The sequence below is a fragment of the Oncorhynchus tshawytscha genome, linkage group LG01 (assembly GCF_018296145.1).
Source record: "Oncorhynchus tshawytscha isolate Ot180627B linkage group LG01, Otsh_v2.0, whole genome shotgun sequence".
NCBI classification, from domain to species: Eukaryota; Metazoa; Chordata; class Actinopteri; order Salmoniformes; family Salmonidae; genus Oncorhynchus; species Oncorhynchus tshawytscha.
In genome coordinates this window covers 63,454,043-63,478,108 of record NC_056429.1, presented here as the reverse complement: position 1 = coordinate 63,478,108, position 24,066 = coordinate 63,454,043, and the positions used below count along the sequence as shown (strand labels likewise).

Genomic DNA, 24,066 nt, shown 5'->3' with positions numbered 1-24,066 from the left:
AAGGCCTAGGTCTTTAACTTTGAGTGAGAACTTTCTCAAAGTCTAGTAAGGGACAGTGCTTGACTTGGGCAAGAGCTCACCGGAACGTGGTACCGGTGCCTCTATTTTTCTACTGCTAGAGGTCCTGCACCTCAGAATATTAGCTAAAAAGTATTATGGAGTTCCTGCACCTATATAGAAACAGTACCAGCACCCAAAATGAATACTAGCATCTATTTCAGTCCAAGTCAAGAACTGGTAAGGCATATTGTATTGATCATCAAGAGAAGTTTCCTTTATGTGGACTGTGAACTTCCAAGGACCAAAGTGTGGAAGGATATTTCTAAGGCCTACTTATATATATTTCATTTTTTTCTCTCTCTGTACTGGCTTTCTTAATTTTTCACAGCTGGATTATTTAGATTTGTTTTATTTTCTTACTGGATGTTGGGACTGAACAAATGTCTCTTAGTGAAATAACTCAGTCAATGTAAATGGCCCCACTGACTTACAGTAGATTCAACTCCCCGAAGAGGCTCTTAGGCCAACTAAAACTCTGAAACAATTTGTTTTGGCATTGAAGCCAAGCCGCATGTTGCTCGTCAAACATCTGTCTGCCTCAAGGATTTTGTGAGGTACAAGATTAAAAAAAAGAATGACCAGTAACACTCCTTGGGGGTGGACTCTTATTCAGGTCAACATTTTATCACAAATGTATTACCGCTAAATGTTCCTCTTCATTAGCTTTTATTGCATCGTTAAAAGGTTTCACGGCATACTAAACGTTTTCTCGTCACATAATGCATCTGTAGTTTGGGGTAATTAAGCAGGAGATGAGCGTACATCAGCAGGCTTTCTGTTGCTGTTTAGACTCAGCCAGGCAGCTTTATTACTTCCAGGTGGCCATTAGGCACAGACACATACCCAGAGGAGAGTGGAGGAGAATACAGATAATCACTGGGTGGCCCAGACCAAGACCATGTTCTATGTCTAGGGATCTATTATACACTTTTGGTGGACACTTCTATACTCTTGGGTAAGTGGAAACTCATACCTGTTTGTTGACAGAGAATTAAGGGGCTAAAGTGCGATTCTACAGCAACGGAAAATATTTGTGGTATCTCAGATTGTTCTGTCAATTTTCACATACATTTCATTGGGATGAAGGATGTTTGAAATGCTTTTTACATTTGTATCACAAAACATCATTCTGAAAATATGATGAACATGGCCATCTATACATGCCTCATTTAAGACCCTATGATATGCTAACAGTACATGATATAGACATCTTGGTGTCACTATACTCCTTTTGGTGTGCTCTAAGATATGGATTATGTCTTGCTTCTGAAATAAACATTTTTACATTCAAATGGTTTGTCATACACATCCTTTCCTCGCAATGAAGTTCCTATGTGAGAATTGCCGGAACAATCTGTGGGTCATGATTGTGGCCACTTACACAGCATGTCTGAGGCTTCTGGGATCCTATAGACTGAAGTGTTACTTACCGGAGGCCAGAGCAGGTGCTGAGAGTGACGTCAGAGTTAGCGTGGCCTTCCACTTCTCCATGGTAGTAACAGTTCTTCTGAAAAATACCAACATGACACTCAAGTCAAATTTAAACCGTGTCAGGACATTCTTTAACATACTATAGTATACTTATCTTTCGTTTCACCAATGGTCAACCAAGGAGAAGTGGAAAGGAAGCCATTAAGTGTACAGAGACATAATGAAGCTACTGTCTGTCTGAGACAGTATGATGAGGAAGTGTCTGGTTTGGAGTCAAAACAAAACTCTGTATTATGGCTGAATGGCTTCATTCAAGTCTACACCAATTACTCTAAGACCAACTGCTTTGTTAGTCAAAAGTCAGTTTGAAAAATACTGAACGTCAGTACTGAACTGTGAGACAAAATACTTGAAGCTGGCATTTTCCGCAGCCAGTTCACACTTTTACACAATCACTAAGGATGTACTGACTTGACTCCAAAAGAGACCCCTTTACTGCTCTGAAAGGAGACTCCTTTTGAAATAGCATTGCTATGAAAATACTTGGCTGAGTCACCAACTAATTACATTCAACATGAACATGTCTGTGCCATAGACATACAGGAACAATATATAAAAGTATGTGGATACCACTTCAAATTAGTGGATTTGGCTAATTCAGTCACACCCGTTGCTGACAGCTGTCTAAAATCGAGCACACAGACATGCAATCTCCATAGACAAACATTGGCAGTAGAATGGTGTGCTGAAGTTTGTAGCGCGTAAAAATCTTCTCCAGGCTGTGCCCAGGGTCCTTTTCCGTCCAATATCTCCTCCCAAGTCCAGAAGTCCTGTGATCGCTGCTCCTCACGATAAACAGGGGGAGTTGGCTCAGGTTTGAACCCTGACTCTGCCACACTCTCCCTGAGCCCCCCCCCCCCAATACATTTTTGGGGCTGACTCTCGGGCTTCCTTCTGCGCCGCCGTGCTTTTCTCTTCAACTCCATTCTCCTATAGCCCTCTTCGCACTGCTCCAGCGAATCCCAGGCGGGCTCCGGCACTCTCTCTGGGTCGACCGCCCACCTGTCTATTTCCTCCCAAGTCGTATATTCCAACCTTGGTTGCTCCTGCTGCCGCTGCCTGTCACCACGCTGCTTGGTCCTGGTGTGGTGGGTGATTCTGTTACGGTTTTCTTCCGTTGAAGGAGAGTCGGACCAAAATGCAGCGTGGTTAATTCGATACATGTTTAATGACGAATAAACACGACAATACAAAAAACAACAAACGGAATGTGAAAACCTATACAGCCTATTTGGTGACAACTAACACAAAGACAGGAACAATCACCCACGAAACACTCAAAGAATATGGCTGCCTAAATATGGTTCCCAATCAGAGACAACGAGAATCACCTGCCTCTGATTGAGAACCGCCTCAGGCAACCATAGACTTTGCTAGAACACCCCACTAAGCCACAATCCCAAAACCTATGAAAAAAACCCATACATAAACACAACACAAAATAAACCCATGTCACACCCTGGCCTGACCAAATAAATATAGAAAACACAAAATACTAAGACCAGGGCGTGACAAAAATAAAAAAATAATATAGCTTGATTACATAACCCTCTGAGTCAATACATAACCCTCTGAATCAATACATGTTAGCATTGTCTTCGGCAGCGACTACAGCTACGAGTCTTTCTGGGCAAGTCTCTAAGAGCTTTGCACACCTGGATTGTACAATATTTGCACATTATGATTTTTACAATTCTTCAAGCTGTGTCTTGTTGGTTGTTGGTCATTGCCAGACAGCCATTTTCAAGTCTTGCTGATTTAAGTCAAAACCTAGGCCACTCAGGAACATTCAATGTTGTCTTGGTAAGCAAATGCAGGGTATATTTGGCCTTGTCTTTTACTTTATTGTCCTGCTGGAAGGTGAATTTGTCTCCCAGTGTCTGTTGGAAAGCAGACTGAACAAGGTTTTCCTCTTAGCTCTATTCTGTTTCTTTTTATGCAAAAAAAACCTCCATAGTCCTTGCTGATGACAAGAATAGCCATTACATGATGATGCCACCCCCAGGCTTGAAAATATGAAGAGTGGTACTCAGTGATGTGTTGTGTTAGATTTGCCCCAAACATAACGCTTTGTATTCAGGACATAAATTTAACTTCTTTGACAAATGTTTTTCAGTTTTACTTTAGCTCCTTAGGCTTCCTTATTCTCAATCTGTCTTTTAGGTTAGTATTGTGGAGTTACTACAATGCTGTTTATCCATCCCCTGTTTTCTCTTATCACAGCCATTAAACTCTGTAACTGTTTTAAAGTCACAATTGGCCTCATGGTGAAATCCTTGAGCGGTTTCCTTCCTCTCCAGCAACTGAGTAAGGAAGGACGCCTGTATCTTTGGAGTGAGTGGGTGTATTGATAGACCATCCAAAGCCTAATAAAAAAATTCACCATGCTCAAAGGGATATGCAATGTCTGCTTTTTTTAAAAAAAATACCCATCTACCAATAGGTGCCCTTTGCAAGGCATTGGAGAACCTCCCTGGTCTTTGTGGTTGAATCTGTGTTAGAAATGCACTGTTTGACTGAGGGACCTTACAGATAATTGTATGTGTGGTGTACAGAGAGAGATAAGTTAGTCATTCAAGAATAATTTAAACACTATTATTGCACACAGGGTGAGTCCATGTAACATATTATGTGACTTGTTAAGTATATGTTTACTTCTGAACTTACTTAGGCTTGCCATATTAAAGGGGTTGAATACTTACTGACTCAAGACATTTCAGATTTTAATTTTTAATTTATTAGCAAACGTTTTTAAAAACATAATTCCACTTTGACATTATGGACTATTATGTGAAGGCCAATGATACAAAATCTCAAGTTAATACATTTTAAATTCAGGCTGTAACAGAACAATATTTGTGGAAAAATGCAAGGGGTGTGAATACTTTCTGAAGGCACTGGTTTTAACCCTGTATCAATTCACCAAGTGTTAGGTCTACATGTCAATATGGCTTAATGTCAATAACTAGACAGATATTCCCCACTGAAAACTAAGTTAGTCATAATCCATTTACTGGATCAAAACATTTGATATTTCAGATGTCATGCCATGTCTATACTTCAGACATGTGTTCTCAATATTGCCTTGAGGGCCATTTGATCCAAAAAGCATCACTTGAGTTCACATGACATTGTTAAAGGTCCATCCTTTAAAGTCAGCAGCACACAATGTTCATTCAAACATGAATGTCAGAAGCACTCAACCTCCAGCCTACCGTAGAGTTGTGAGCACCAGTGACGGGACTCCCATCCTCCAGGTAATGTGTCTCAGTATAATGACTTGCAAACAGGCCCCTAAAAAAACAGAAAAGAAAATAGACATCAAAACCTCAGGTCCACCTAAAAAAATACATTTGCTTTTAGAGGACAAGAGAGAAGTTGGACACACTGGTTTTTAACGGCCTTATACCATATTTTCATTGGCGTGTGTAAACTGTTAGTGATTAGGTATATGTGAAATATACAGCACTGGGAAGCTAGACGAGTCGAGGGCAGGGTTTGGGAGTGACCTTGAATGACATATTGTCGCACTTTGAAGAATCCCTGATGAGTTAATTATAGTATTTATGTGTGTGTGTGTCACACTGCAGGCCATGAACAGATTGAAATGGTGAGTCCCACCCCAAGAATAGACTGAGGAGTGGCAGGAACAACCCATCTCTACAGCTGCATAATCAAAGATACATCAGAGGGGATGGTCACAGGAACATACAATACATGACCAAAAGTACAGTGCATTCGGGAAATAGTCAGACCCTAAACTTTTTCCACATTTTGTTACGTTACAAACCTATTATAAAATAGACGTAAAAAAAAATGTCTTCATCAATCTACACACAATACTCCATAATGAAAAAGCGAAAACAGTTTTTTTGACATTTTTGCACGGTTATTAAATATAGAAAACAGAAATATCTTATTTACATAAGTATTCAGACCCTTTGCTATGAGACTCGAAATTGGACTCATGTGTATCCTGTTGAAATTGACCATCCTTGAGATGTTTCTACAAATTGATTAGAGTGCAACTGTGGTAAATTAAATTGATTGGATATGATTTGGAAAGGCACATAAGGTGCCACGGTTGACACTGCATGTCAGAGAAAAAAACAGGCCATTAGGTCAGACAAATTGGGCGTAGAGCTCCAAGACAGGATTTTGTCGAGGCATGGATCTGGGGAAGGGTACAAAGCATTTCTGCAGCATTGAAGGTCCCCAAGTACATGGTGGCTTCCATCATTCTTAAATGGAAGAAGTTTGGAATGACCAAGACTCTTCCTAGGGCTGGCCAACTGGCTAAACTGAGCAATCGGGGGAGAAGGGCCTTGGTCAGGGAGGTGACCAAGAACCCGATTGCCACTCTGACAGAGCTCGAGAGTTCCTCTTTGGAGACGGGAGAATATTCCAGAAGGACAACAATCTCTGCAGCACTCCACCAATCAGGCCTTTATGGTAGAGTGGCCAGACAGAAGCCAATCCTCAGTAAAAGGCACATGACAGGCCGCTTGGATTTAGCCAAAAGGCACCTAAATGACTCCTAGATAACGAGAAACAAGACTCTTTGGTCTAATGAAACCAAGATTGAACTCTGGCCTTAATGCCAAGCGTCACGTCCGGAGGAAACCTGGCATCATCCCTACGGTGAAGCATGGTGGTGGCAACATCATGCTGTGGGGATGTTTTTCAGCGGCAAGGACTAGGAGACTAGTCAGGATTGAGGGAAAGATGAACGGAGCAAAGAACAGAGAGATCCTTGATAAAAACCTGCTCCAGAGCACTCAGGATCTCAGAAGGTTCACCTTCCAACAGGACAACGACCCTAAGCACACAGCCAAGACAACACAGCAGTGGCTTCTGGACAAGTCTCTCAATTTCCTTGAGGGGCCCAGCTAGAGCCCGGACTTGAACCCGATCAAACATTTCTGAAGAGACCTGAAAAAAGCTGTGCAGCAACTCTCCCTAACCAACCTGACAGAACTTAAGAAAATCTGCAGAGAAAAATGTGAGAAACTCCACAAATACAGGTGTGCCAAGCTTGTAGCGTCATACCCAAGAAGAGGGTGTAATCGCTGCCAAAGGGGCTTCAACAAAGTACTGAATAATTGGTCTGAATACTTATGTGAAATTTCCAGTTTATTTTTTTTATACATTTGCAAAAATTCTAAAAACCTGTTTTTGCTTTGTCATAATGGGGTATTGTTGGTAGATTGATGAGGGGGGAAAAATGATTTAATCAATTGTAAAATAAGGCTGTAACATAACAAAAAAAAATAAAGGAGTCTGAATACTTTCCGAATGCACTGTATGTGGACACCTGCTAGTCGAACATCTCATTCCAAAATCATGGGCATTATTATGGAGTTGGTCCCCACTTTGCTGTTACAACAGCCTCTACTTCTGGAAAGATGTTCCACTAGATGTTGCAACATTGCTGCGGGGACTTGCTTCCATTCAGCCACAAGGGCATTAGTGTGGTCGGGCACTGATGTTGGGTAATTAGGCCTGGCTCGCAGTCGGCATTCCAATTTATCCCAAAGGTGTTTGATGGGGTTGAGGTCAGGGCCCGTTAAGTTCTTCAACACTAATCTGGAAAAACCATTCATGCTGAAACAGGAAAGGTCCTTCCCCAAACTGTTGCCTCAAAGTTGGAAGCACAGAATCGTGTAGAATGTCATTGTATGCTGTAGCGCTATGATTTCCTAGCCCGAATCATGAACAGCCCCAGACCATCATTCCTTTTCCACCAAACTTTACAGTGGGCACTACACATTCGGGCAAGTAGCGTTCTCCTGGCATCCTCCAAAACCAGATTCGTCCGTCAGATGGGGAAACGTCATTCATCACTCCAGAGAACGTGTTTCCACTGCTCCAGAGTCCAATGACGGCGAGCTTTACTCCACTCCAGCCTAAGCTTGGCATTGCACATGGTGATCTTAGGCTTGTGTGCAGCTGCTCGGCCATGGAAACCCATTACATGAAGCTCCCGACGAACAGTCATTGTACTGATGTTGCTTCCAGAGGCAGTTTGGAATTCGGTAGTGAGTGTTGCAACTGAAGATAGACGATTTATACGCACTTCAGCAATCGGTAGTTTGCAGGTAGTTTGCCCCCGGTGATACGTTGTGCAGACCTCACGACCCTCTGGAGAGCCTTACGGTTGAGGGCGGAACAGTCACCGTACCAGGCGGTGATTCAGCCCCACAGGATGCTCTCGATTGTGCATCTGTAAAAGGGTTGTTGCGCCTCGTTCCTGTAGGCCGTCTCGTCATTGTTGGTAATCAAGCCTACCACTATAGTGTCGTCTGAGAACTTGATGAATGAATTGGAGGCGTGCATGGCCACGCAGTCATGGGTGAACAGCGAGTACAGGAGAGTTGAGAATGCACCCTTGTGGGGCCCCAGTGTTGAGGATCAGCGGGGTGGAGATGTTGTTTCCTACCCTCCCACCTGGTGACAGCCCGTCAGAAAGTCCAGGACCCAGTTGCACAGGGCGGGGTCGAGACCCAGGGTCTCGAGCTTAATGACGAGTTTGGAGGATACTATGGTGTTAAATGCTGAACTGTAATCAATGAACAGCATTCTTACATAGGTATTCCTCTTGTCCAGATGGGTTAGGGCAGTGTGCAGTGTGATTGCGATTGCATCGTCTGCGGACCTATTGGGGCAGTAAGCAAATTAGAGTGGGTCTAGGGTGTCAGGTAGGGTGGAGGTGATATGATCCTTGACTAGTCTCTCAAAGCACTTCATGATGACGGAAGTGAGTGCTACGGCGCGATAGTCGTTTAGCTCAGTTACCTTAGCTTTCTTGGGAACATGAACAATGGTGGCCCTCTTGAAGCATGTGGGAACAGCAGACTGGGATAGGGATTGACTGAATATGTTCGTAAGCTCACCAGCCAGCTGGGCCGGCAGCCTTGCGAGGGTTAGCACATTTAAATGTTTTACTCACGTTGGCTGCGGTGAAGCAGAGCCCACAGGTTTTGGTAGCTGGCTGTGTCAGTGGCACTGTATTGTCCTCAAAGCGAGCAAAGAAGTTGTTTAGTTTCTCTGGGAGCAAGATGTCGGTGTCCATGACGGGGCTGGTTTTCCTTTTGTAATCCCTGACTGACTGCAGACCCTGCCACATTCGTCTCCTGTCTGAGCCATTGAATTGCGACTCTACTTTGTCTCTATACTGACGCTTAGCTTGTTTGATTGCCTTGTGGAGGGAATAGCTACACTGTTTGTATATAGTGTATTTAGAAGTGTGTGTGTGTTTGTGTTTGTGTGAGAGCAAGAGTAAGCGTTTGCCCATGTTTGTGTAGGTCAGTGGCGGTCAGTGCCATTTAAGATGATTGAGGACGATTTGTTTTCAAGAGCATGGCCTTATTTCTATTACAGCATATTGGATGAAACTCATTCATATTCCATTCACCCAGTTCAATGTAACAGTAATAGGTTTAGGCTACTACATGATACTCAAATTTTCCATATATCCATCATGAGGTTGCTACAACCTAGCGTATGATTTAAAGTTTACAACGTAGGTGCACACGGGTCGAGAAACAAATTTGAGGCAGTCAAATGTCATCAAATAATTTATTAAAAACACACTATTTTTCAAAGAAGGCCTACATTAGCCTCAACAGCACTCTGTAGGGTAGAACCATGTTGTAGCTGGAGGACAGCTAGCTTCTGTCCTCCTCTGGATACATTGACTTCAATACAAAACCTAGGAGGCTCATGGTTCTCACCCCCTTCCATAGACTTACACAGTAATTATGACAACTTCTGGAGGATGTCCTCCAACCTATCAGAGCTCTTTTAGCATGAACTGACATGTTGTCCACCCAATCAAAGAACAGAGAATTAATCTATTACTGAAAGCATAAGCTACAGCTAGCTAGCACTGCAGTGCATAACATGTGGTGAGTAGTTGACTCAAAGAGTGAGAAAGACAATAGTTGAACAATTTTGAACAAATACATTTCTTCCAAAATGATGGAGAAGCAAGAGAATTATATATACGGAGAGTGTCATTTATTTTTTTACTTTCAGTTTCACTTACTTAGCTAGCAACTGCAGCTAGCTAGTTTAGCCTACTTTTTAAAAATATTTGTTAATCTTTTTTTATTAACACAACAAATACAAAAATACTGAAATATACAAACAAGAGTACATAAACCTAACAGACAGGGGTATTACATATGTCACGTTCGGCGTAAGAATTATCGGACCAAGGTGCAGTGTGATATGGTTTCCACATGTCTAATAACTGAAATGCACAAAAACAATAAAGAATGAACGAAATGTGAAAACAATGGAGTGCTCATAGGCAACTTACACATGAACAAGATCCCACCAATACAGGTGGGAAAAATAACTACTTAAATATGATCCCCAATTAGAGACAACGATAACAGCTGCCTCTAATTGGCAATCATACAAAACATCAACATAGAAAATTAAACTAGAACACAACATAGACATAGATATACTAGATCACCCCCTAGTCACGCCCTGACCTACTACACCACAGAGAAACAATGGTTCTCTATGGTCAGGGCGTGACAACATATCAAGATTAATTTTCAATTTGTTAAATACTTTTATGGTGCATATTGCTTTTTTGTTTTTACATTTCCTGATCATTTCAAAATAATATTTCAATTCTATCTTAAATAATGTGAAAAGGGGTTTGTTCTCTGCCCACATCATTTTATGGACAAAGAATCTTCCATGAAAGATAAACAAATTAACAAGGAAAATTAAATCAGGGTCCATATCATTTGGTTCAAAATAAAACATAACATCAGAGTATTTCAAATTAACATTAATAGTTGTTTATTTTAAAATAAAAGCTTCTAACTCACACCAAAATCTTCTGACATAAGAGCAGTCCCAAAATAAATGGTCAAGAATCTCTGGGTCACAATCACAACATACACATTTGTTATCAATAGCTATTTTAAATCTGTGTATAATAAGGGTCTTTACAGGGTACATTCTATGAATGAGTTTGTATGATACTTCTTTCACCTTATTAGATGTACAATATTTACCAGACGACAACAAAACTTTGTTCCAGTTCACTTGTCCTAGGGCTGCCTTCTAGTACATTTTAGCAGAGGGAATAGTAACATATTGACATAGTTTCCTTATATACATGTTATTACATTCATAGTTTAAAATGTCAATTCCTTCTAATTGTATTGAGGCTACAAAATCCTCAACAGCTGCACTTGGAGTACTGTTATATTCTCCTAAAAGAAGAATAGCACCTTTGGAGATAGCTCTAACAACAATTTGATACTCCTCGGGAGTGAATGTAACATTGTGTGTTCTAATAAATTCTAGATAATCATATAGTTGTCCATCATTATTCAATCATTTTTTAACCCAAATAATGTTGTTGTCAAACCAGTTCTGGAAATCCTTAATTCCACGTCTCATGTCGAATCTTTGTGAAGTTCCATGGGATAATTTAACAGAGCTGTTATTATTATTGTAAAGTGTCTTAATTACACTTTGAAAATATTGACCAAAACCCAAAAATCGAAGAGTCTCAAAAATAAAACAATGTTCAACTGTATCAAATGCCTTGTAAAAGTCTACAAATAAAATAAAGCTATCTTCCATAATGTGCTCATTGTTGTATATCAAGTCCAATACTAGTCGAATATTATTACATATATGTCTGCCCTTCATAAAACCAGACTGGGTATCGTCAATGATTTGGTCAAGACCTTTTTTTAAGTCTTTCTGCAAAGATGGATGCAAGTAGCTTTACATCATTGTTCATTAATGTGATTGGTCTCCAATTTTCTAACATCATAGAATCTTTGTTTGGTTTGGGTTTTACAGAAATTAGGCCTTGTGTCATAGAAACAGGCAGGACCCCTAAATCAATTGCCTCCTTAAAAACAAATATAATTTCAATAATATCCTCCTGGAAATATTTATAGAATTCACTGATAATGCCATCATTCCCTGGAGATTTGTTCTCTTTTAACTTGCTGATACATTTTTTTATTTCATTGATAGAAATAATTTCATCACAAGACTTTTGGAAGTATTTGACAGTCTAGAAAGGCAGATATGTCACTAGTAGGACAGGCATTACTGGTATAAAGGTTACCATAGAATTCTGAAACATATTTTGAAATATCTTTGGGGTTTTCATTTTCTTTGCCATCTATATTAAGCTTATGAATAGATGTAAATTCAGAATTTTTTCTTTCTAAATTGTAAAAGTATTTTGTATGTTTTTCACCTTTCTCCAACCATCTCCTACTTGATCTTACAAATGCCCCTTTTGCTGTCTCTTCATACATTCAGTCCATTTCTAGTTGTAAAGAGAATAACTGACCCTTTCCTTCTTCATCAAGGTCCTCCATAGAGATTAGAGAAAGTATTTCCTTAAACGTTTATCTTCCCTCAATCTTTTAAGTTCAGCAATTTCTTTACCTCTCTTCATGGCTGTTTGTCTTCTTCATACTTCATTAATTCCCAATATTTCCCATAAGACTTAAATAGTTGGGCTTTCCTCCAATTGTCTTGTATAATATCTTTGGCATCCATCTTGAAATGATCATCTTCCAACAGTCTACTATTGAGTTTCCAATAACTCAGATTCTTTTTATTAACTTCAGATCCATTAATATTTCAATCCTAACAGATCCAGCATAGTTAATCCTGAGTTTAATAATCTATGTGTTGGTCTTCGATTAGTCGATATTTGGAGATCTAAATATCCTGATAAAAAGGACTTCACTTGGAGCAACAAGGACATGTCCAGATGGTCAAGAATTGACTTCTGGTTGATTTCTAATTCATGAGATAATTCTGTAGTCAAGGTATCAATTGAACCATCTATTCTTACTGATCATAAACTTATATTCTTATCTAGTACTGAAACACCCTGCTCAAACAAAATGGTGCTATGTTAGCTAGCTGGCTATGACTATCCAACTGACACTCTTCCAAGTCAAGGTAAGCTTTTCGTTTTACGAATGTATTGCTACCGGCCGGTGTAACTGGCTATGCACTGTAAAGTTAATGCATGATTGTAGCGGGTTTACTAATGCGTTAGTTTTATTAGCTATGCTGACTATGATGTTACTTTAGCTAATACGGTGATAACGATGTAGGCTGTATGTAACGTTAGCGGTTTGGCTTGGAAATGTTTTTTCACCTGGTCAAATACAGCTGATGTGCATTGAAGTCCACAAGGGAAGAGGTGAGAGGAGGAGAGTGCATGGATGCAAGAAGGAATACAACATGGCTGTGTATTAATGCTTGATCAGGGGTGTATTCATTCCTCCAATTATGTTGAAAAATGTTTCTTAAATGGAAGCAAACAGAACAAAACGGGGATAAACATACTTTAATTTGTCCAATAGAAACTCTTGTTTGAAGCTGTTGGACTAATGATTACATCCTATATCATCTAGGTTCAGGCAAGAGTGTCATTGTCTGTCCTGGAATGCATTTCAATTAAAAGGTGTGTATGCAGTACCAGTCAAAAGTTTGGACACACCTACTCATTAAAGGGTTTTTCTTTATTTGTAATATTTTCTACATTGTAGAATAATAGTGAAGTAATCAAAACTATGAAATAACACATATGGAATCATGTAGTAACCAAAAAAGTGTTATAAATTTAAGATTTTATATTCTTCAAAGTAGCCACCCTTTGCCTTGATTACAGCTTTGCACACTCTTGGCGTTCTCTCAACCAGCTGCATGACGTAGTCAGCTGGAATGCATTTCAATTAACAGGTGTAGCATGTTAAAAGTTAATTAGTGGATTGTTTTTCCTCCTTAATGTATTTCAGCCAATCAGCTGTGTTGTGACAAGGTAGGGGTGTTATACAGAAGATAGCCTTATATGGTAAAAGACCAAGTCCATATTATGGCAAGAACAGTTCAAATAAGCAAAGAGAAATGACAGTCCATCCTTACTTTAAGACATGAAGGTCAGTCAATCCAGAAAATGTAAAGGACTTTGAAAGTTTCTTCAAGAGCAGTTGAAAAACCATCAAGCGATATGATGAAACTGGCTCTCATGAGGACCGCCACAGGAAAGGAAGACCCAGAGTTACCTCTGCTGCAGAGGATAAGTTCATTAGAGTTACCAGCATCAGAAATTGCAGACACATCTCAACATCAACTGTTCAGAGGAGATTACATGAATCAGGCCTCCATTGTCGAATTGCTGAAAAGAAACCACCACTAAAGGTCACCAATAAGAAAAAATGACTTACTTGGGACAAGAAACACGAACAATGGACATTAGACCAGTGGAAATCTGTCCTTTGGTCTGATGAATCCAATTTGAGATTTTTGGTTCCAAACAACATGTCTTTGTGAGATGCAGAGTAGGTGAACGGATGATCTCCGCATGTGTGGTTCCCACCGTAAAGCATGGAGGAGGAGGTGTGATGGTGTGTGGGTGCTTTGCTCTTGACATGGTCTGTGATTTATTTAGAATTCAAGGTACACTTAACCAGCATGGCTACCACAGCATTCTGTAGCGATACACCATCCCATCTGGTTTACGCTTAGTGGGACTATAATTCGTTTTTCAACAGAAAAATTACCCACATCACACCTCCGGGCTGTGTAAGGGCTATTTGACCAAGAAGGAGAATGATGGATTGCAGCATCAGATGACCTGGCCTCCACAATCACCTGACCTCAACCCAATTGAGATGGTTTGGGATGAGTTGGACCACAGAGTGAAGGAAAACAGCCAACAGGTGCTCAGCATATGTGGGAACTACTTCAAGACTGTTGGAAAAGCATTCCAGGTGAAGCTGGTTGAGGGAATGCCAAGAGTGTGCAAATCTGTCATCAAGGCAAATGGTGGCTACTTTGAACAATGTAAAATATAACATATATTTAGATTTGTTTAACACTTTTTTGGTTACTAAATGATTACATGTGTGTTATTTCATAGTTTTGATGTCTTCACTATTCTTCTACAATGTAGAAAATATTAAAACATAAAGAAAAACCCTTGAATGAGTAGGTGTGTCCAAGATTTTGACTGGTCCTGTATTTAGTATAGTTTTATCTAAAAATGTTTTAGCATTTTTATTTTTATGAAATTCACTGAGGAGGATGGTCCTCCCCTTGCTCCGCTGAGGAACCTCCACCGGTGTAGGCATAGCTGGGTCTGTAGGTAGCGGAGTTCTGTCCTTTAAAACTGTGTCTCAAATACTTTACAGAGTACTTATTTCCAAGAAGTGCGTTTTGAGGTGCTATATTTAAGTCTGTTAGAAAATATTTGTGGCCTGTGCAAGCAGAACAAGGACATCTGTCCATTCTGTTCAGGAACAAGTGGATGTAATGAGTGAGCATCCTACATGCTTCATTGAGTGTATGCATATGTTTAAGTGTTACCTTGCTAGTGTGTAAGAGGAAGAAATCTGAGTCTGAGTACAGGGATATTCAGAGGAACAAGATTAACTGGATTACTGTACCGGAATATAGCTACTACAGTAAGAAAAAGAGGAGTGAGCCAAATTGACATATCACAGAAACTGAAAAGCTACTGTGCAGTTTAAGTTGAGTGGAAAATATCTGACAAAATATCACTCCCCACTACGTTGACCCATATTTGAGTAAAATCTATTATTTTTTTTAAAAATCCCTAATTTAATCATGATACAATTCTGCTGGGGTGGATGGAGAGGATTTGAGGAATCAGTCGGTGGGATAATAAAATAAAAATAGGATCCAGTGTGCGTCGAAGTCCCAGCAGGAAGCTCTCTAGCTATCCTACGCTGTTTACTGCTGACCAAAATGTAGGATTAGATGAGGAGGGATTAGTCAATCATGTCAACATTCACATTTCAACATTCTTTTATAGGTATACCAAAAATGAGAGCTGGATTGAAGCTTCGAGCTCCTGTTCTATAGCTCTATGTCTTACCTACAGTATGACATAACTGCTGTCTTTATAAATCACAATCTTTATCATACAATTAGCAACACACCACATTAATATCAATAAGCCAGAAGCGGGTAACTACAATACACAGTCACGTGGTCTCATTGAAAATGTATTAAGCTTCACTGGGGACCTACATCAGAGCATAGGGGAGGTTTCATAGACAGGCTACAGTAGGCACTGGCATGTACAGGATAAGAGGATATGTTCAGAGTCCAAACAGGATTTGTGTCAAGCTAATGCTAATTCCATGCAAATGCTAAAGAGGAGTTTTTGGGACACGTTTGGAAGCTGGGCTTTGGCAGAGTTGTCCTTGTGTAAGATTCGATGACATACATTAGAGCACCAGCCACTGGTTTGACGTGATGAAATCCTGCTGTAATCATCTCCTTGGCACAGGGCAGATGGTGCATATTAGTTAATGGCTGTATGGTGTCTCTATGTGCAGCCTACTTCGCCTCTTGGCTAAACATTACCAGTGCTCTATGGTTGGTTGGTTCTTTGAGGTAGATAGAGCTTTGAGACTGCCTGATTGGCAAACAATATCAAGTGAATTATGTGATATAAAATAATCAGAATAAGTCATCGTGGTATGCTTTTTATTTTCTTCAAGAATAGATACTTCATACACTTGTTGGACCTCAAGCATACCGCTTCCTCACCAGGCAGCACACTCTTGAGAAAAGAAAAGATAGCGAGAATTCTCTTTTTCCCCTGGATATTGAAACAGCTCAATTTGATTACGCCCCCTTAAGTAATGACTGCCCACCAGTGGCCCTCTTTTTGTCAAGAGGTACAGGCAGCCAATCAAATGACATTTAGATGGCAGAGGACTTCAAAGTAGCTGGTAGAGCCTTTGATCTCGTCTCGTAGGAATCAGCGTGACAGTCACCAGAATCTTTAGCACAAGCCCAGCATGAATTCCGAATGCACAGCTGTCATTTTTTTATACCAACACTTCAGTGTGCCAACAGTGTTGTGGATGGTATTTCTATAGTGATTGGGGAGTAATGGAACTACGTGTTGAGAGACGGTGAAATTAATTTTGTGTCACAAATAGAAATTGGATAAGTTGTACCGTAATGATTGGTTTTCGGTTGACTTACACCCACATGAAAAAATACTATGGTATAAAAACTATAGTATTCACTGCAGTGTTTTTTTTGTCGACTTTACTGTAGTATTCACTGTAGTGTTTAGCAGACATGACTGTAGTATACTGTAGTATTAACAGTTGACTATAGTTTACATTCTGTAGTAAAAAAAACAGTGTAAGGGATAATCAACAAGGGCCTATGTGTTCAATGGAAAAGAATAAACAATGTTGAAGGTGTGTTCCACGATGCGTTCGCGGAACTAACCTTCCACGTTTATCTAGTTTATCCCTTTTTATTCAGGGGTGAAAGTAATGCGGAAAATCATTCATAACACTTTTTGGTGTTTTTGTAAGCGATGTCTCTTTACATTTATCAACTGGACACTGTTTGAGTGCAGGAATTATTTTAAAGTGGAATAGGTTAATAGTTGGAATAGTAACTGAAGTCTGGACACTGACTGTATGCCTCACATGTAGCCTATTATAATGAACTCCTCCTGAAGTTAATGTTCCTCACAGAAAATTAATGATGGACCAAATGTTAATTTTGTTTCAGGAACTGGAGTGGAGAAATATGATTTATTTGTTTCAGCATCTTGAGAGAATGTGAATACGTGCTTAGGGACTTGTTGTTTAGCCTAACATGCAATTTCTTTCAGCGACATAAAAGCTGACAGTATATCATTTTCAACCACTTAAAATATGCATCCAAGACGAACTGAAATACTATCAGAAACATGTTGAATCATTTTCATGGCTCTGCATTTCCTTAAATCCGGTCAAATGTCACTTGGAAATCTCTCTGGTCCCTAAATGTCCTTGCTCCATGAGAGATGCAGAAATGAAAGAGAAAACTCGACCAATGCCAACTAACTTGTTGATGAAGCATTGATCATTCAATCGATTTATGACATTACTCTGGTGAGCAAGGCTTTATTTAGTATTCTAGACAAGCATCAAGTAATGACAGAAGAGAAGCTGCATGTATCTAATTATAGACAAGTTGACTAACAAACAGCCCATCGAATGTCGGAAATTATACTGAACAAAAATATAAACGTACCATGCAATAATTTCAAAGATTTTACTGAGTTACAGTTCATATAAGGAAATCAGTCAATTGAAATAAATGTATTAGGCCTTAATCTATTGATTTCACATGACTGGGCAGGGGTGCAGCCATGTGTGGGGCCTTAGAGGGTGTAGGCCCGCCCACTTGGCAGCCAGGCCAACCCACTGGGGAGCCAGGCCCAGCCAATCAGAATGAGTTTTTCTCCACAAAATGGATTTATTACAGACATAAATAAATCTAGGTACCGCTAAGCTTTTTTGTACATATGGAACATTTTGAGGATTTTTTATTTCAGCTCATGAAACATGGTGTATATTCAGAAAAATATCAAAATGAGTCTTGAAAACAATTATTTTCCCGCACCCCATGTCCTTCTGCTTCCCTGAGTAACGTGTGCAGGTTATGAGCCTCATGAAGTAGCCTAATTGTTTGACAATCAGATGAAAACATAATGACTGGTTGTGTTCATGCCACATTACAAATCTGTACTATTAGGCAGTGTTTCAGTTTCAAGACCACGCATTGAGTGTGTTGGTCTTGTCTATGTGTCAGTCGGTCTCGGACAATGAGGACTATTAATTTCTTCGTGAGACCAGCAGAGTAAAAAACTCATAATTATTAGCTTCCATTCAGTCAGCGCATAAAAGTGCTTCGCCAGGCCAAATATATACGGTACAATCCTTTCTTAAAACATTAATATCTTATCGCCGATTGAAACCTGGGATTCCTACTTTACTCGTAACATTTACTTTACCTTCATTGAATAATATCTTCAAACCTTGTCCCAATTTCCTTGACTGTAAAACACAAAGGGCCAGTGGTGTCGTGGAGGCTATACACAGGTATATGCCCTATACCAGTGGGAATTGCCTATACTCACTTCTTAATCCCTACTGTTGTGTATACAAGTAATGTAGTGGAGATATGCGATTTATTCATTAAGTAGAGACTTATTCATTATGTAGAACGACAGACAAATCACGCACAAAGTAGCCTACACAATCGCAAAACACGTGAAATATATCCACATGCGCAGCACACAGCCTAGATTCAGCAGAATATCATCTGCAGGCAGCAAGCGCGCTCAGCTCGCAACTGGTTGTCGCATGGAGCAGCTCACAGAAGAATGATATCGGTAGCCGGTAGGATAGGAAAGACGTTTGACTTTATGATATCTACCAGTATATGCTAACTAAGGGAACAATGGGTATGCAAACCAGGTATTGAGAAAGTTTGGAGTTTAGTCTTGGTTAGTCGGCTATTTGTGATGTGCAATCCAGTCATCATGCGCTGTTTGCATGAACTTTCTTAAATGCTTCTCAAAAACCTTCCCAATTAAATGTTGACTGGTTGATTTGTATCAATGGGGAGTGCACTTGTTTTGCTCAATTGAATTAAATGTAAATTAAAGTGTTCGATATGCAATGCAATCTCCTCGTAAGGAACAGTATCGAGTGTCCTGGAGAGAAGGCAAACGTTTCTAGCTATGTCAGGCAAAATCGTCCATCATCAGCACGTTATGGATGTAACCAAATGAATGTCAATAGAAAACAGCTTAAACAAATGCAATTGCAGTTACTAATCTATTATTCTGGCTGCATAGGTTGTGACTGTGTTAGCCATAGCTCTTTGGCTAGCTAACGAGCAAGGGATAAGAACATTGCCAAAGCATGGCAACAGAACATATAGAACCGAACAACTGGGTTGCGTTATCTTGCTGCAGGTGTACACGTGCAATCAAGGAATAAGCTAGCCTGCATAGTGATCGAACTAACGACTGGGTCCTGTCTCTAGATATAGAACTAATTGAACAAACGACTGGATCGCATCTCTAGCAATCAAAAGTATGAATTTCGCTTATAAACTTTAAATATCAATGACAGTTTTTTGTTTCTACCGGTAAATGTGTGCATTAGTATTGTTTTCATTGGAAGCTGTGGTATAAACCCCTCAGTTCTGCACATTACCTTGAAAAATGAACTCTGCAAAGGGACTATGAATGTTCATTTCTCTACCATAAGCCGCCTCCAACGTCATTTTAGAGAATTTGGCAGTATGTCCAACCGGCCTCACAACTGCAGACCATGTGTATGGCGTTGTGTGGGCCAGCGGTTTGCTGATGTCAACGTTGTGAACAGAGTGCACCATTGTGACGGTGGGGTTATGGTACGGGCAGGCATAGGCTATGGACAACGAACACAATTGCATTTTATCGATGGCAATTTGAATGCACAGAGATACCGTGATGAGATCCTGAGGCCCATTGTCGTGCCATTACTCCGCCACCACCACCTCATGTTTTAGCATGATAATGCACGGCCCCATGTCGCAAGGATCTGTACACAATTCCTGGAAGCTGAAAATGTCCCAGTTCAGCCATGGCCTGCATACTCACCAGACATGTCACACATTAAGCATAATTGCGATGCTCTGGATCAACGTTTACGACAGCGTGTTCCAGTTCCAGCCAATTTCCAGCAACTTCACATAGCCATTGAAGAGGAGTTGGACAACATTCCACAGGCCACAATCAACAATCATCTCTATGTGAAGGAGATGTGTTGCACTGCCTGTGGCAAATGGTGGTCACACCAGATTCTGACTGATTTTCTTATCCACACCCCTAACTTTTTTTTAAGGTATCTGACCAACAGATTCCCAGTCATGTGAAATCCATAAATTAGGGCCTAATGAATTTATTTCAATTGACTGATTTCCTTATATGAAGTGTAACTCAGTAAAATCCTTGATATTGCATTTATATTTTTGTTCAGAAAATAGCACGGTAATACATTTTACATTAGGCTCTACTGTTGGACCAAAAACACCACTTATTACGGCTACTTATGACATCTTATTTAGATTTTTCTTATGCGGCCAGAACTTAAAAGCGCGAGCCACTAGGCTTAACATGCATTGATTGAAACAAAATACAAGTGTAGCTTCTTAACTTCCTCTACTCTATTAAACAATAACTACTATGCCTACATCATTCAAGAAGAATAAGTTCTAACATGCATATTCCCATGAAACTGATTGGGATCAAATGGTTGGCATGCAGATGCAGTATGGATGTTATCATTCATGATTTACAGTGATGGTGGCCTAGAATTTATAATACAGTAGACCAAATTTGGTGTTTTAAGATTTAAAAAATACAACAATTTATTTGAGCCACTATATGATGGCATTGGCAATCATTCCATTTGGATGGTGCATTGCAGGCTATGTACAGTGCCTTGCGAAAGTATTCAGCCCCCTTGAACTTTGCGACCTTTTGCCACATTTCAGGCTTCAAACATAAAGATATAAAACTGTATTTTTTTATGAAGAGTCAACAACAAGTGGGACACAATCATGAAGTGGAACAACATTTATTGGATATTTCAAACTTTTTTAACAAATCAAAAACTGAAAAATTGGGCGTGCAAAATTATTCAGCCCCTTTACTTTCAGTGCAGCAAACTCTCTCCAGAAGTTCAGTGAGGATCTCTGAATGATCCAATGTTGACCTAAATGACTAATGATGATAAATACAATCCACCTGTGTGTAATCAAGTCTCCGTATAAATGCACCTGCACTGTGATAGTCTCAGAGGTCCGTTAAAAGCGCAGAGAGCATCATGAAGAACAAGGAACACACCAGGCAGGTCCGAGATACTGTTGTGAAGAAGTTTAAAGCCGGATTTGGATACAAAAAGATTTCCCAAGCTTTAAACATCCCAAGGAGCACTGTGCAAGCGTTAATAGTGAAATGGAAGGAGTATCAGACCACTGCAAATCTACCAAGACCTGGCCGTCCCTCTAAACTTTCAGCTCATACAAGGAGAAGACTGATCAGAGATGCAGCCAAGAGGCCCATGATCACTCTGGATGAACTGCAGAGATCTACAGCTGAGGTGGGAGACTCTGTCCATAGGACAACAATCAGTCGTATATTGCACAAATCTGGCCTTTATGGAAGAGTGGCAAGAAAGCCATTTCTTAAAGATATCCATAAAAAGTGTCATTTAAAGTTTGCCACAAGCCACCTGGGAGACACACCAAACATGTGGAAGAAGGTGCTCTGGTCAGATGAAACCAAAATTGAACTTTTTGGCAACAATGCAAAACGTTGTGTTTGGCGTAAAAGCAACACAGCTCATCACTCTGAACACACCATCCCCACTGTCAAACATGGTGGTGGCAGCATCATGGTTTGGGCCTGCTTTTCTTCAGCAGGGACAGGGAAGATGGTTAAAATTGATGGGAAAATGGATGGAGCCAAATACAGGACCATTCTGGAAGAAAACCTGATGGAGTCTGCAAAAGACCTGAGACTGGGACGGAGATTTGTCTTCCAACAAGACAATGATTCAAAACATAAAGCAAAATCTACAATGGAATGGTTAAAAAATAAACATATCCAGGTGTTAGAATGGCCAAGTCAAAGTTCAGACCTGAATCCAATCGAGAATCTGTGGAAAGAACTGAAAACTGCTGTTCACAAATGCTCTCCATCCAACCTCACTGAGCTCGAGCTGTTTTGCAAGGAGGAATGGGAAAAAATTTCAGTCTCTCAATGTGCAAAACTGATAGAGACATACCCCAAGCGACTTACAGCTGTAATCGCAGCAAAAGGTGGCGCTACAAAGTATTAACTTAAGGGGGCTGAATAATTTTGCACACCCAATTTTTCAGTTTTTGATTTGTTAAAAAAGTTTGAAATATCCAATAAATGTCGTTCCACTTCATGATTGTGTCCCACTTGTTGTTGATTCTTCACCAAAAAATACAGTTTTATATCTTTATGTTTGAAGCCTGAAATGTGGCAAAAGGTCGCAAAGTTCAAGGGGGCCAAATACTTTCGCAAGGCACTGTATATAAAAAGAATTACATAGCATACAATAGGCTACATTTCGGCACCAACTGTAATTGAGAAATTATTACATAAATATATTTTTAAAGCTCTCCGGTGGCCCAACAAATTGTCTTGTTTGAGAAACAACACAATTTGTCTGGTTTGAGAAACAGATGCCTCACAAGTCCTCAACTGGCAGATTAATTACATAGTACCCACAAAACACCAGTCTCAACGTCAACAGTGAAGAGGCGACCCCGGGATGCTGGCCTTCTAGGCAGAGTTGCAAAGAAAAAGCCATATCTCAGACTGGCCAATAAAAATTAAATATTAAGATGGGCAAAAGAATAGACACTGGACAGAGATATGGCTTGTTCAATGCAACTCTGACTAGAAGGCCAGCATCCCGGAGTCGTCTCTTCACTGTTGACATTAAGACGGGTGTTTTGTGGATACTATTTAATGAAGCTGCCAGTTGAGGACTTGTGAGGCGTCTGTTTCTCAAACTAGACACTCTAATGTACTTGTCCTCTTGCTCAGTTATGCACCAGGCTTCCCACACGTCTTTCTATTCTGTGTTCTGTGAAAGGAGTGGTACACAGCGTTGTAGGAGATCTTCAGTTTCTTAGCAATTTCTCGCATGGAATAGCCTTCATTTCTCAGAACAAGAATAGAAAGACGAGTTTCTGAAGAAAGGTCTTTGTTTCTGGCCATTTTCAGCCTGTAATCGAACCCAGAAATGCTGATGCTCCAGACACTCAATTAGTCTTAAGGCCAGTTTATTGCTTCTTTAATCAGAAGAGTTTTCAGTTGTACTAACATAATTGCAAAAGGGTTTTCTAATGATCACCTAGCCTTTTAAAATGATAAACTTGGATTAGCTAACACAACGTACCATTGGAACATAGGAGTGATGGTTGCTGATAATGGGCCTCTGTACGCCTATGTAGATATTCTGTTAAAAAAATCAGACGTTCCAGCTACAATAGTCATTTACAACATTAACAATGTCTACACTGTATTTCTGATCAATTTGATGTTATTTTAATGGACAGAAAAAGTTGCTTTTCTTTCAAAAACAGGGACATTTCTAAGTGACCCCAAACTTTCGAATGGTAGTGTTTGTGAAGAGAACCTTTATCGTTCCAAGTAACTCATTCACTGACGGTGGGACATGACTGCCCACTGGGAGCAGACGTCAATTCAATGTCTGTGACAGACATCAACCACAAATTGGGTATGTGCTTTTACACCGGGTTTTGATCCGATTTCCTATGATTTGGAAAAATGTGCCCAGGAGCCGATCGGAAGCACTGAGAATGGACTTAAAACGTGTAGTGTCTGCCTGTCTTTACACTAATCATCATAACTATGGATTCCCTAGTAACTCAGAGCCTGTTGCGTTTCATTAAACTCAGACTTATTATCTAATTAGCAATTTCTTAATAGATGTTGCACAGGTTAATTGTGATAAACGAGGCCCTTTCGATTGAACCGTAGGGAGGCTAAAACCATCGCCATCAGTCTTCTTTTGCTGTTCAAACTTTAAACCTCCTCCTCTGTATTTACAT

General features: G+C 40.0%; 1 protein-coding gene across 2 annotated transcripts in view; it reads right to left on the bottom strand.

Annotated features, from left to right (window-relative positions):
- The window catches only part of LOC112254711 (disintegrin and metalloproteinase domain-containing protein 12), a 140,742-nt gene that overhangs the window by 37,174 nt on the left and 79,502 nt on the right, over window positions 1-24,066 (bottom strand). For both annotated transcript variants that reach the window (XM_024427498.2, XM_024427504.2), the window contains exons 4-5: window positions 4,767-4,845; window positions 1,491-1,567 (exon numbers count right to left, since the gene is read on the bottom strand). In XM_024427498.2, coding sequence (XP_024283266.1) covers window positions 1,491-1,567; window positions 4,767-4,845 — 156 coding nt within the window. The remainder of the gene's footprint in view (window positions 1-1,490; window positions 1,568-4,766; window positions 4,846-24,066) is intronic.